The sequence below is a fragment of the Coenobita brevimanus genome, chromosome 116 (genome assembly GCF_032717465.1).
Source record: "Coenobita brevimanus isolate Jiangsu-jjx chromosome 116, ASM3271746v2, whole genome shotgun sequence".
In the NCBI taxonomy this organism is placed as follows: domain Eukaryota; kingdom Metazoa; phylum Arthropoda; class Malacostraca; order Decapoda; family Coenobitidae; genus Coenobita; species Coenobita brevimanus.
The window spans coordinates 181,070-195,718 of NC_137069.1; the positions used below are offsets into that span (position 1 = coordinate 181,070).

The window sequence follows — 14,649 nt, forward strand, 5'->3', positions numbered from 1 at the left end:
TGCCACCTATCATTCAAAATGGAGAGATGGCAGTTTTTGGCCAAGTTAGAGTAAAACAAGTAGAATACACCTCACTGCCACAGCTCACACTAACAAATTATAATCTCACACTGTTGCACCACACACTGCCACATCTTACACAGTAGTACCTTACACTTCCACACTTCACACAACAATACCATTACTGTTCTTCACTGCACACTGCCATCCTTCGATTTCATACTAATTTTGAAAGTCTTTTCACCCTGCTAATCTTATACATTGGTTGTGGTGTGTTGTGGTGCGGTAATATTTTGGTGTCATTGTAGAGGACATGCTTATCATCCGCAACAGAAAGATAACACCAAAATTTCGAAGTTCCGATTCATTACACACACACACACACACACACAGTCCTGGGGCGACTACTGGGTACGGTGTGGGTAGCTAGTGGGTGTATTGAGGGCGGTCAGTGGGTGGGTGTTAAGGGTTGCCAGGGTGTAGATATACGAGCGACTGAGGTGTGATGGCGAGGGGTCTTGTGGATGAGGACAGTCAGGGCGATCATTGCTGGTGCTCACTGACTGCATATTTATGTTCCGTGGTCTTCGCGGATGCGGTAATGTTGTAGAAGGCCTAAGGTGCTCTTCATGCCTCCTCCTCCTCCTCTCCCGGCGATGCACTGTACCACTGGAGGATTGTGTGCGCCTGTGTCTGTGTGCACGTAGCTGTGGTGCTGGCGAGGCAGTTGAATGACCACCATGACTACTATTTGTTGGGCCAGCTGATGCTAAAGAACGATTACCATAACTACTAATTATTGGGCCCGCTGAGGTTAACGAACGACTACTATGACCATTATTAATTGGGCCGGCTAATGCTAATGAACGGCTACTATGACTACTATTTATTGGGCCTAAATGCTGTGACCCTCATAAGGTCGTGACATAATCCACTTCACTGTAGTCGAGGCTGTATGCAGATGTGACACCACCGTCGCATTCAGCCGCATCTTTATCAGAGAAAAACAGGGACTCTGATGCAGTGGGCAGGGTGGGGATTGGTTGGTGGTTATGAGTCTTCTTGTCAGCCGCCCGCAACCTGGAAGCACCATACACCGTGATAGCCACAAGTAACACAATACTCAGTGCTGACCCAATCCCTATATAGGCCCAGGGAACAGACAGGAAGAAGCAGTGAGCAATAAGTTCATCGTGACCTGAGGGGCAGTGATGGATGCCATCACACCAAAGTTCCTGACTGATGCACACACCCAACTCTGGACATTCCTCCATACAGGCTTTGACAATGCCCTCAGAGGACCAGTCATATTGCCTCGCTGGGGACACTTGTAGCCATGTAAGTGTATGTGGCCCTGTCTCCCTTGCACCACCTTCACGCCCAAGCACCTCCAGCACCAGTTTATCAGTAGACTGCTCTACTAGTGCACCTGAACCCTGCCAGGCAAAACTGTACAACTCCACCACCTTTTTGCTGGTGGGGTCAGGACACAGGACGCCTACTGGCCGCAGCCGACCCACTTTGAACACCAAGAGCCTCGTTGTGGTCGTGCAGTTCCTGTCAGTGTGGTCGTAGCCTCGTATTCTGAAGTAAATGGACTTGTTGGTGTCTGACGTTTGAAGGAGCCAGGGGTAATTATCACATGGCTTGTCCTCCGTCAGGTTTGCCTTGTGGAACACAATCTCGCCATTAGTGCCCTGAAGACGCTGTTCTTTTTTGCAGGAAGACTTCTTTACAAACTGATATTGAGCTTCAAAGATGAAATCCAGGAAGTCGTGAGTTTCATCCATATCATTGACCTCAAATTTGAGCCTCAGCTCCTGTGATTTTGACTCATACTCTATGGGAATGGCAGAGTAGTCGCAAGTACAGAGACGTGGAACCTCAATATCCTGCCAAGGGTATTCAGAAACTATTAGTGATGCCATCTGGCCATTACGATTGTCACAGTCATAGCTGCCAGTGAAGTTGTTGGTGGTTGTGATACAAGAACGGGACGCACTGTGGAATTTTGTAATCGTTATTCTTACCACTTCATCCCGGTGAGCAGTCAGGCGATAGTTGCAGGAGAGTTTGCGTCGTCCCCATCTTCCATATAATATTGGGGTCCTGGGTGACGATATTCGGCCTGTCCGAAGTGAATATCCATCGCTAATATCTTCAAAGTCACACTCACTTCCATTGGTGGGGCGATAACCAGGGCGGGTGTTGACAAATTCATAGCGCAGTACAAAGTCCATGGCCAGGGCAGCAGTTGACTCATTATAGTGCTGCACCACCGTCAGCTTAGGGCCACTGGCAATGTAACTTTCATTTCTGGTACACGCTTTTACAGGCATGATGTGACCAACTTTAGGCGGGAGGTACTCACGGGCGCACATGGATGGTGGCCGGGCAGTACAGTGTTCTCTGATTAAGCGGGTTCGGCGTGGAGTACCATAGGGAGTGCTGGTGTCAAAGAAATTGCCATCGTAGATCCTGAGTGGGTTGATGCACTCGGTCATGTTGAAAGAGTAGTGACCCATTTTGGGATTGATCTCGTACTTGCGGAAGTGGACCCAAACCACCTCATGCGGTTCTCCGTGGAATAGGTAAACACATGAGGAATTCTGAGGTTGTGTGTTGATAACTGATAAAACTTCCCCACTCGAGTTGTTAGCGCCGAAAATGTGGAAGACGCACTGTCGGTTGCGAGCGAATTGCCGGGAGTCCATGTTCTCATATGTGATCTTTACGTCTAACTCAAACCCAAAAGTCCTAGGCATGAGAGTCCCCTGATTTGGTTCATCAAAACGCGACGTGCTGAAGACGATGAGCATTTCTGGCCCTGTAGAGGTGATGGGTGGAAGCTGACCAGACCCACAAAACTTTAGGATGAGAGGAGCTTCAGTCGAGTTTCCGTCATACACAAGGAGGTGGTCACGTACAAGATCACATGCCTCCCAGATCTGTAGGAGAGGAGAATGGGTCTGGTTAATGTAGATTAGGTTGGTTTAGGTTTAACTGGTTAAGTTAGGGTAGATTAAGTTAGGATAGGTTAAGCTGAGCTCGGCTAGGTTAGGTTAGATTAATTTAGGTTTGGTTTCTTTGGGTTAGACCAGTTCAGTTTAGCCAAAGTTAGATTAAGTTAGTTATGTCATGTACCTACACCAGAGTTTTAAAGATGCGTGTAGTCATTTGAAGTCGTTATATTAAGATACCTACAGTTTATGTAGTAATTGTAAAGTGAATCAGATAACAGATCTAATTTCCCAAGGCAGTCCAGTTGCTGTACATTTTTATACTCTAATACAAGTCGACTCATGGGTGAATGGACGTATAGCCCATTACATTATACTTTGCTATTTGTCTGATAGCTTTTCCTTTTATTTTTCCTTTCCTGTTCTCATTTCTGCCTCTCTTTAAGGACTAACATAATGGATGAATGGGAAAAATACAGCTTTACCAAAGTGTGGCTATTTTTGCATGAATCCCACCTGCAGACCAAGGGCTGGCTCCTGGTTTGGCAGTGCAGACGTTGCCTTAACATTGAACCTGAGTGGATTGTCTTGATAGATGGAGATGAGGGGGCGGGCATAGGGCACATAGCGGGTCTGTCTTATCAGGTAGTGGCAAGTGACGTGACGGGGGTACAGGCCGGGAAAGTTTGGACTCTGAACAGCACACCGATGCTGGTCACAGTTCAGGAAGATGCGGTCACATAAAGAACCTGAGGAGATAAAATACGGTTGCTTACAATGAATTCCTTACTCTGGCTGCAGTCTACCTTGCCCTGCTCTACCCATACTTACCCTGTCTGTCTGTCCTCCTCCACCTCACCTGCCCTACCCAACCTAGACTTTACATGCCTGTTTTGTCCTCCTCTACTTCATTCATGCTCATCGATCTGCCTTACTCTACCATGCGCTAATCTACTGTAGTCCTACCCTGACCTACCTTGCTGTATACAGAACTACTCTGCCTTGGCATGTCCTACTCTATCTTACCCTTACCTGTCTATCTGCCTTACCCTAGCACCCTGACCTACCCCATTATACTCAACTTTGGCCTTTCTTTCCTACCTTTCTTTACCTATCTTGATATGCCTTACCCTACCATGCCCAGCCCTTCTGTAGCCCTTCCTTGACCTACCCTACCCTACCGTGATCTTTCTTACCCAAACGTCTTGCTCTGCCTTACCTTACTTTTCCCTATCCAACTGTAGCCCTGCCTTGACCTACCCTACCCTACCTTACCATACCCATAAGTAATATATGTCTGAACAATAATATACATCCAACCCTACCCTACCCAGACCTACCCACCCCTTCAGTGACGTACACTTACCAGTAACCTAGCTTACTCTACCCTACCCTACCTTACCTTACCCAACCCAACCCAACCCAACCCAACCCTACCCTATGCTACCCTACCCTACCCTACCCTACCCTGCCCTACCTTACCTTACCGTACCCTACCCTGCCCTACCCAACCCAATACTTTACCCTACCCTACTCTACCCCGTCCAACCTAATCTTACTCTACCATACTTTGCCTCACCCTACCCATCCCGTCCCTGCCCAGTCACAGTCTACATTATCCTACCCTACCTACTTTTACTCCTCCCTACATGATTTACCCGACCCTACCCTACTCTACTTAATCCTACTCTTTCTTATTTAATTTTATCGTATCCAGCCCTCCCTAACCCTACCCTACTGTTCCCTCCCGTAACCTACTCTACCTAATTATACCCTACCCTACCGAGCCTTACCCTACAGTACAGTACCTTACCATACCCCATGCCACCCCACTCCATTCCATCCCTAACTTACTCTAGCCAACCCTACCTCACTCCACCCCAACCCTACACTAACCCAGCCTCACCCACCCCATTCCATCCCAACCAAACTTCACCCAGTCCAACCATATCCTATCCTACCTTACCCCACCCCACGCCACTCCTCCTGACCCAACCCCAATCCACCCTACCTTACCCTACCTTGCCGCAACCTACCCTCGGACAGTTCCCCTCGGTCTTTAGGCGCTGTGGCATTCCCGTAGCGAAGAAGAGCATCTCTCCGCCTGAGGGTCTTGTAGGAGAGGCGGAATTTGAAGGGAGACTGATGTAAGCCCTGGAAGAGAGGGGTCAAGTGAGATTTTACAGATCGGGAGATTATGCCCAAGAAGAACTCCAATATATCCCTTACTACTGAACATATTTACATCAAACTCGACACACACACTTCAGGCTGTAACCATAGGCTCTATCTGAGAACCTCCCCGGCGTCTGTACGTGAAGAGACATATTCCGGAAAAGAAATCCTGCTCTTCCACCAACTTGTTCCCCTATAGCCGTTTGTTGGTCTCTGTCAATATATCTATAGCCAGACGCCTCAATCCCGTAAGGGATGGCCACAAACAAATCGCCTCCATGTTGCCTTGTCCCCTGCCATTTCACTGCCCTCTTAAGCGTCAGTGTGGTAGTAGGCGTCTCACTATAAAACACTGTAATCAGTCAGTCCATCTATCTATCTATCTATCTATCTATCTACTCACCTCAAAATGTATATAATCCATAGTAATAAATTTCTTAAGCGTCAGTGTGGTAGTAGACGTTTCGCTATAGTACACATTGAGGCCTTTACCATCACCACACCAATAGCCATCCGCATAGGGCCTCTCTCTCTCACTTATCTGCATCCACCCTTGCGGACATCCACTGTTGTAGCTAAAGAAGTCACCCAGCCTGGAAATAAAGGATGAGTTATTATCACTGTCTTTATTATTAATAGTAGCAGTAGTAGTATGAGTGTCATCATCATTATTATTATTATTATTATTATTATTATTATTATAAGTGATAGTAGCAGTAGTAATAACAGTAGTAGTAGTAATATCATCCTTATTTTATCTCCATCATCATCATCATCATCATCATTTTATCAACATCATCATCATCATCATTAGTATCATTATCATTTTATCTCCATCATCATCATCATCATCATCATAATGACCCTTATCTTCTGTATATATATCGGAAGAGATTATACCCCCAAGAGAGAGACAGACAGAGAGACAGACAGATAGACAGACAGACAGACAGAGAGAATAAGCAGTATTGCTGTTAATGGTGCAAGTTTAATCCTCTCACGCAGTTCTCACTCTCTTTTGTCTGTTTCTCTCATGCTCTCCCTTTCCTTTCATATCTCTCTCTCTCTCTCTCTCTCTCTCTCTCTCTCTCTCTCTCTCTCCCTTCAACTGGCGTCTTCATTTCTTTCGCCCCTGTCTTTCCCTCTCATTTTCCTCTCCTCTTATCCCCTTCCATCTCCCCTCTCCTTTTCATCTCTCTTGTCTATCTATCTATCTATCTATCTGTCTGTCTATCTATTTACTCACTTGAAGTCCTGTATAATAAGTTGGACAATATCGCCATACTTTCCACCCTCAGCGACAAACGTAAGGTGACATGTAAAAGTGGTCAGTATATTAAGGGGACGGTGCACGCTCACTTCATAGTTCCGCCCTGCATCACCGTAGAATGTCCGATTACACGCTGCAAAAAAGACGTGGTTAGGTTAGGTTAGGCCAGGTTGATGATGATGATGATGATGATGATGATGAAAGACAGGAGATTCACGGGTAGGTTAGGTTGTACTAGGTGATGATGATGATGATGATGACTCCATGGAGAGAGAGAGAGAGAGAGAGAGAGAGAGAGAGAGAGAGAGAGAGAGAGAGAGAGGTGGGGGGGAGGGGAAGGAATGCATAGACAAGAATTAGGGAGGGTCTTCCCAATTTCAATACAATAAGACTCTATAACGAACTCAGTCTCTTCGTCGCACTGTTGCATCTTTATCTCTTTTCCATCGCTACTTCAATGGTCACTGCTCCTCTGAACTGTCTGCTTGCATCCCTTCACCACTACGACGTGTGCGTAGCACCCGTCTAGCAACAAACTCTCATCCCTTTTCTGTCCAACTCTCTAATGCAATAGTTAACTGTTACTCCCAGTCCTTCATTTATGCAACAGGTCACTTCTGGAACTGCCTCCCTCTGTCTGTATTTCCTACTTCCTATGATCTCCAGTCTTTCAGACGCAGTGTGTCCAGGCATCTCGAACTGATGGATCTTGAATTTGGCTCTGTTGAATTGTTTTTGTTTTTTTCTTGGATGGAACGGTTTGCTGGCTCCTGGCCTTTGGTTCCTTCTTCCTAGCATGAAAAAAAAAAAAACACTACGCTAATTCTCTCTCTCTCTCTCTCTCTCTCTCTCTCTCTCTCTCTCTCTCTCTCTCTCTCTCTCTCTCTCATATACCTCTGTACTCCATCACCCTGTCCTCTGCTATTCCGCTGCCCTCCCCCCAGCTTACACCACCGTCTCTCATATACCTCTCTACTTCATCAGCCTGACTAACAAACAGGAATATTATAAACCAGTGTTCCATTCTCACACGGACCATTTAATTTAGTGTATACGCGGGAGTCAGGTTCTTTGATGTCCACAAATGGCCAACACAGAGGGAGTGAGAAAACTTTAACTGGAGAAACTTTGACCTGCTGTGTTGCCTCTGTTCTGCCAGCCCTAAACATACTCATCTCTTTGCAGATAATTAGTTAGATGAGAAAGTAACAAAAGGTTCCCCAGTTGAATGGGTCACACACTCATTCACTCACCATTCAGGTTCCCGGAATCCCATCCATATTTACGAGCTTCAAACCACTTATTTAATATCTGTACTCGTATTTCTGTGTTTGTATTTGTATTACTTCATAGTTAGTGCTCTACAAGACTATACCTTCAGGGAGGAAGAGTGATAGCCAAAATTACCCCTACCTCATGCTGGAGAAGTATGAATGGGGAACCGTGTATATATTTCTCTTCATTTATACCCATAGCCTACAGTATTTACTAACTGATCATTTAGCCAACTTAAGTCAGAATTATGTTACTTTGGGGTTCATGCCTTCACGCGTGAACAAAAGACACACACACACACACACACACACACACACACACACACACACACACACACACACACACACACACACACTTTTTTACCCTCTTCAGAACGATGACGATTACTTTTATCTTAGTAAGGCCGAAGACGTAGCTATTACAGTTCGTTTCTATGAATGTATGCATGTACTCATATGCTTATATGTATGTATGTATGTATATACTGGTATGTATGTATGGATGTATATATATACGTACAGTGTATATGTATGTGCCCGTATCTACACATGATCAAAAAAGTATCGCGCAGGAGAGTACGATGATATCTGAACTGATCAATATAGCTTGTGTAGTCCCTGGAAAATTAATTGATAACCATGTGAATATGTATTCCATAACATTATCAACCATAAATTGTCAAAAGAAACCTATCAATGACATACTTATGTAGGCTTGTTTGACAACATGGGGGACTGGCCTCAAATTGTTCCGGGCCAAATCTGCACCGATACTCTTTTGATCGTGTGTATATGTAGCCTACCTTTGTATATATGTATGTATTTATGTATGTATGCATGGAAGTATGTTCGTAGCTCATCCGATTAGTGTCAGAATTGGCACATATATTGCCTGTTGATCTGCGAAATAAGTAATTCAGTTTTAGGTATGAAAGGCTAGCCTAAAGGTCACGGGTAGCCGAACAGAAGCCTCGGAAAGAATCAAGGATAAGAAACAGGTTATCTTAATTAAACCCCATCCATCATCCTCTTTCGGGGACATTAAACCACTACACTACACCCCCCCCCCCCGTTAATTCAATGAAGGGCCAGATTCAGTTTTTAGGGCACTGGAGGAATCTCTTAAGAACGACGTCAAAATTGGAGAAAAACCTGATTTATGTGGCCGAGGAGATAAGGAGACGGAGTAACAGGTGAGAGAGGAGGAGGAGAAGGAGAAGACTGAGGGAGAAGAGGAGGAGAGCAAGACTGAGGGAGAGGGAGGGGAGGAGCAGAGGAAGTTTGAAGGACAGGGAAGGGAAGAGGAGAGGAAGACGAGGGTAGTTTAGGGGTGGGGGAGAGATGGAAGAAGAGAGAGGGAGAGAGAGAGAATGAAGGGAGCTGAGGGAGGGGGAACTGTTGAGGTGAAAGGTGGAGATAAAAATGTTAGAGGATAGCGGGAAGGGCAAGAGGGGAGGGAAATGGAAGAGTAGGAACGGAAGAGAATGAAGAAGAGAAGGGCAAAGGAGTGAATAATCTTTAGGTTCGGTAAGAAGTGCGAAAAATTAACATAAGCCAACGACCACAAATGTACTTAAAACTTATGCTTTAAAATACGTCTACGAGGCATATAATAAGTCTACGAGAATGCGAAACTAAAGGAGGCACAAGAGAAAGCCCTGAGTACTCACGTGAACAGTCTCTCGGCTCATCGGTCCTATCAGAGCAATCGGGCTTTCCATCACAATAGGCGTCGGCGGAAACACAGTCATAATTGCCACACGTGAACTCAGATATGCGACAGCCCAGAGCCCCAGCCTGAAGGAGAGCTGCCACCAGGAGGAGAGCTCGTAGGGGAGGGCGTAGGTGGGAGAGGAGAAGGATGTGCTGTTGTGGTGGTGGTGTCATGGCTAATTCTTCCTTCTTCTGTCGTGATGGTCTTAATTTAGGATAATTTGAAGCTACTGAGAGTACGGTCCGACTGTCTGGGCGTAGCTGGTAGGGGAGTGTGGTGTCCAGTTGATCTGAGGATGAAAAGGTTGAATATTCTTCCCACAGGCTTGAAATCTGACGTGGTCTTGTTTTAGAATGCTGCTTGGATGCTGTAAAAGCTAGATGACCTTCCTGTAACCTTGATATTTGAGATGAACTCTGCATGGATGATGGCGATACTGTCTCTTTTCTGTCCTGGTGAGATGGTTCTGAATTTGTATGCTGTTTGGATGATATTAAGTCTGACTGATTCTTTTGTAGGCTTGATATTAGCAATGATCTTGATTTAGAATAATACACTGAAACTGTTGTGAATGTTGCCTTATCTTCCGGGCTTAAATGAGATTGGTGAAGAGTGTTCTGTTGAGGTGGTAGTGAGAATGTCGATTGTTCTTCGAGTATGTTTGAGATTTGATGTGATCTTGATTTGGATGGTGCAATGAAGACTGTTTTGTCTTCTTGTAGACTTGAAAATAAAGTTGAGCTTGGTTTACTGTTCTGTTTGGGTGACGTGAAGGTTGAATTTCTCTCCTTCAGGCTGGAGATTAAAGATGATTTAATCAGTTGTTGAGGTTTAGCTACGAATCCTGTCCGATCCTCCGGGCAAAACGGGGAGGACGTAGGGGTGTGCTGTTGAGGTATTGCTGTGAGCGTTGATTGGTCTTCCTGTTCCCTGGAAATTTCACGTGAGCCTGTTTTAGAGTTCTGTGTTCGAGCTGTGAATGTTGTCTGTTTCTCTTGTAGCGTGGAGATCAGAAATGACTTTATGCCAAGATGCTTCTGAGGTTTGGATGTGAATGCTGACTGATCCTGCTGTTGCCGAGAGATTACAGATGAGTTAAGGTGCTGTTGAGGTTTTTCTATGCTTGCTGATTCTTCTTTGTCCTGCTGAGTTGTCCTCAATTTTGAATGCTGTGTGGATACCGTGAATGCTAATGGATCTTCCAGTAAGACCGAGATTTGATGTGAGTTTAATTCAGCAGTCTGTTGTGGCGAAATAAAGGATGATTGTTCCTCCTGCTCCCTCGAGATTTGAGATTTAAGGTGTCGAAGTTTTGCTGCATCTACTAACTTTTTCTCGTCCTGCTGAGATGATGCTGATTTGGGTTGCTGTCTGGGTGCTGATGTGAATGCTGACTGGTCCTCCTGGCATAGACGAGACAGAAGAGGTGGGTGGTGCTGAGGGGATGCTGATAGAAGATGCTGCGTTTGTGCTGTGAATGTTACCTGATCCTTTTGCATTATGGAGACCTGGTGCGAGCATAATTTGGAGTGAAGGTGACGTGTTGATCTGGTTGCAAAGTGTTCATTAAGTAATAGGGATATTAATGGGGTGTCGTGCTGAGGTGAGTTGGTGTCAGGATGCTGAGTGGATGCTTTAAATGCTGACTCTTCTCTTGCTAACAATGAAATTAAATGCGAACCTGATCCAAGAGACTTTCTGGATGCTGTATATGCTGATGCGTTTCCCTCCAGTCTTGAAGCTAGCAGACTGTTGCTGTGTACTGATTTTGATTCAGAATGCTGTTCCCATGCTGTAACTGCTGACTCCTCCCCCTGCAGCCTTGATTTTAAATGCGAGTTTGATTTACAGTGCTGCTTAGATGCTGTAAATGCTGACTTTTCTTCCTGCAGTCTCGAAATTAGCGAACTGTAATGCTGAACTGATTTCGATTCGGAGTGCAATTCAGATGCTTTTAATACTTTGTGATCTTCCTGAAACCTTAAGAATGATTGGTGTTCATGCTGAGTTAGTCTTGATTCAGGACGCTGATCTGAAAGGCTGGAAAAATGCTGATTTGACACAGTAGGTTCAGAGAGTCTTATATTCTGATCTGATTTTGGTAGTTGAGTTAGAGATTGTACCAGTTGGTGATACGTCCGTGTATCCTCCCCCTTTATCCTCTGATGGTAGTCCCCCCAGTCATCTTGTTCATGGTCCCACTGATGTTGCTGATGTTGATTTAGCTCCTGAAGTTGTTGATGGCGCTGAAGGCATTGATGTCTAGGTCCCTTGTGTTGATGTATTTGTTTTGTCATTCTCTCAAACGTGTATCGAATTTTCTTTTGAAGTTTATGCGTTGCCTCTTGGCTCTTATGATGATGTTTTGGGGGGTAACGTGGTGGCGGTGGTGGTGATGATGATGTTGCAGAAATGGATGATGATGATGATGATGATGATGATGAGGAGGAGGAGGAGGAGAATGGAGAAGTGAAGGGAGAAGATTGGTGGTGATGCAGTAGAGATGAAGATGAATTTTGGTGGTGATGTGATGCTGATGCTGATGATGACAGTTGTGGTGGTGGTGTTGATGGTGGTGGTAGTGGTGGTGGTGATGATGGAGGTGGTAGTGGTGGTGGCGATGATGGAGGTAGTGGTGGTGATGATGATGGTGGTGGTGCAGGAGAAGAGGGGAAGGTATGGTAGTGATGTGGTGGAGGTGAATTAGAGGAGTTACAATGGTGATGATGATGATGATGATGATGACGTTTTACTCGATGGCGAAAGTGTGGATGGTGATGATGGTGGTGGGGAGAAGAATGTGAAAACGAGTCGTGATGATGGTGATGGTGATGATGATGATGGTTTGTCGTATCTTCACTTCTCTTAACGTTGTGGTGATGATGTGATGATTCTTCCCCTCCCTGTTGGTGATGATGATGATGATGATGATGATAGTTTTTCACATCATCACTCCTCCCGTCATGGTTGTGGTGGTGATGTGGCGATCGTTCTTCCTCTCGTTGATGATGATGATGATGATGATGTAGACAGCCTGCCGGATCCTCATCTGTCTCCTCGTTGTGGTGGTGATGTGGTGACTCTCCTTCCTTTTCTTGATGGTGATGATCATGACATTTCCATTCCTGGTGGTGACTGGGGATGGTGATGGGGGTGATGATTGATGTGTTGGTCCTCATTTCTTCTGGTCTGGAACGAGAGAGAAAAAGCTCAAGTTTGAAACAGAAGAATTGTGACATTTTCTTGGTTCACATTTCCGACTAGACTAAGCTGAAGAGAAGTATTCTGAGACGGTTTGGCCCTGTGCCCTGTGGAGAGAATGGAGAATGAGAAACTGACTAGAAGAGTGTATGAGTGAGGTGGAGGGTAGAGGAGGAAGGGGGAGACCGCGAGGATGAGATGGAGGGATGGGATGGTTAGATGTACGAGAGGGGCGGGCGTGAAGGAAGGAAAGTGGGAAAAGATGGTAGAGAGAGAGAGAGAGAGAGGCTTTAATATCCGCCTGCCTTATCTTCCTTTCTCTCTTACCTGGCCAGTTTCTTCACCTGGGCAACCCCTTTTTAATATTATTTTTTATTTTATTTTTGCGAGGAGATGATTTTGCTATTGTGGTTACCAGATAGATTTTTATTTATTTATGTATTTATCGGAAGCCCGGTAATGGTTGTGAAATGGGCACACATATAGCTCTCTCTCTCTCTCTCTCTCTCTCTCTCTCTCTCTCTCTCTCTCTCTCTCTCTCTCTCTCTCTCTCTCTCTCTCTCCTTTTCGTCTTCCTCTCTCCTCTCCTCACCTTTCTTCTGCTCTCCTCTCTTCTCTCTTCTCCTCTCGACAGCTGTCTTCCCTCTTTTCTCCTTTCACCCTTATCATTGTGTTACCGTATCACCATCATCATCATCATCATAATCAACATCATCATCAACATCATTACCAACATCATCATCATCATCACTTCAACAATTTCCTTCTTTTCTCCTCCTCCTTACTTTCCTCGTCCTCGTCCTCCTTCTCCTCCTCCTCCTCCTCCTCCATGCTCATCATCATCATCATCATCATCACCATTCCTTCCCACCACTAGTCATTGACACAGATTGACATGAGGGTCGTAAGTTAGAGAGAGAGACAGAGAGAGAGAGTGGGGGGAGGGCTTGTAGTAGGTGATATATGGATGTGAGAGGAACACCAGCGCAGGAGGAGGAGGAGAAGGAGAAGGAGGAGGAGGAGAGGTCAGGGGAAATGTGAGAGAGAAGGATGGAGGGACTGGAGGGAGAGAGAAATCGAAGGGGAGGAGGGATGGGGGGAGAGGGGGGGGGAAGGATCGAAGGGTACGAGGGAAGATGATGGACGTATGGGGGAAATGGAAGGGGAGAGGGAGGGAAGGAAGGATGGAAGGAGGGAAAGAGGCACGGAGGGAGGGAGGGGAAGGAGATATGGAGGGAAGGTGACATGTAGGAAAGATCGATGGAAGAGAAAGGGCGAAGGAAACATGGAGAGAGAGGAAGGGGAGAATTTCAAAAAAGTACAAATGAAAGCTAAGAACAACAGACCAATTATAATCGTTATATTTATACTCTCTCTCTCTCTCTCTCTCTCTCTCTCTCTCTCTCTCTCTCTCTCTCTCTCTCTCCATCATATATTTTCCCCATTATAAAACCTTCACACATAATTCTCAAATTTAGAACGTATTTCACTTGCCCACTTTAAAAAATTAATTCTGGGCATAAAAATAATTTGAATAATTCATCATAGGCCTTGATATGCTAATGCCTGCCTAGAGTGGTTATATTTTTTGATGGTAGCAGTAGCAGTAGTAGTAGTAGTAGTAGTAGTAGTAGTAGTAGTAGTAGTAGTAGTAGTAGGGGTAGGGGTAGTAATAATAATAATAATAATAATGATAAAAATAATAATAATATGATAATAGTGTCTGAAATTGATGAAGATGATATTAATAACATCAACATTAGGAGTAGGACACCAGTGCAAGTCTCTCTCTCTCTCTCTCTCTCTCTCTCTCTCTCTCTCTCTCTCTCTCTCTCTCTCTCTCTCTCTCTCTCTCTCTCTCTCTCTCTCATTAATACCTGTCACTTCTGAGTCTCCCACACCTTCCCTCATTCTGTCACGCACTCTACTTTTAGCCATTTCCTTCCACTTTCTTCTCTCTCTCTCTCTCTCTCTCTCTCTCTCTCTCTCTCTCTCTCTCTCTCTCTCTCAATGAGGAGTTAGCGACTGATTTCTCTAGCAATACACTTCGACGCA

At 45.2% G+C, this 14,649-nt stretch overlaps 1 protein-coding gene across 1 annotated transcript; it reads right to left on the reverse strand.

Moving 5' to 3' along the window:
* Positions 1–503: 503 nt before the first annotated feature.
* LOC145418761 (uncharacterized) lies at positions 504–11,690 on the reverse strand. The gene is made up of 7 exons (XM_080287097.1): positions 10,145–11,690; positions 9,350–9,682; positions 6,382–6,538; positions 5,539–5,728; positions 4,997–5,114; positions 3,477–3,709; positions 504–2,948 (listed from the first exon to the last, which is right to left on the reverse strand). The coding sequence occupies exons 1-7, from the start codon at positions 11,688–11,690 to the stop codon at positions 912–914; spliced, it is 4,614 nt and encodes a 1,537-aa protein (XP_080143223.1). The 3' UTR covers positions 504–911.
* Between the last annotated feature and the right edge of the window lie 2,959 nt (positions 11,691–14,649).

Coding starts and splice junctions, on each gene's coding strand:
- LOC145418761 (XM_080287097.1), bottom strand. CDS start 11,690: ATGACAAAACAAATACATCAACACAAGGGACCTAGACATCAATGCCTT. Junction 6,539..9,349: donor TGAGCCGAGAGACTGTTCAC/GTGAGTACTCAG, acceptor TCTTTTTTGCAG/CGTGTAATCGGACATTCTAC. Junction 2,949..3,476: donor AGCCAGCCCTTGGTCTGCAG/GTGGGATTCATG, acceptor CCTCTCCTACAG/ATCTGGGAGGCATGTGATCT.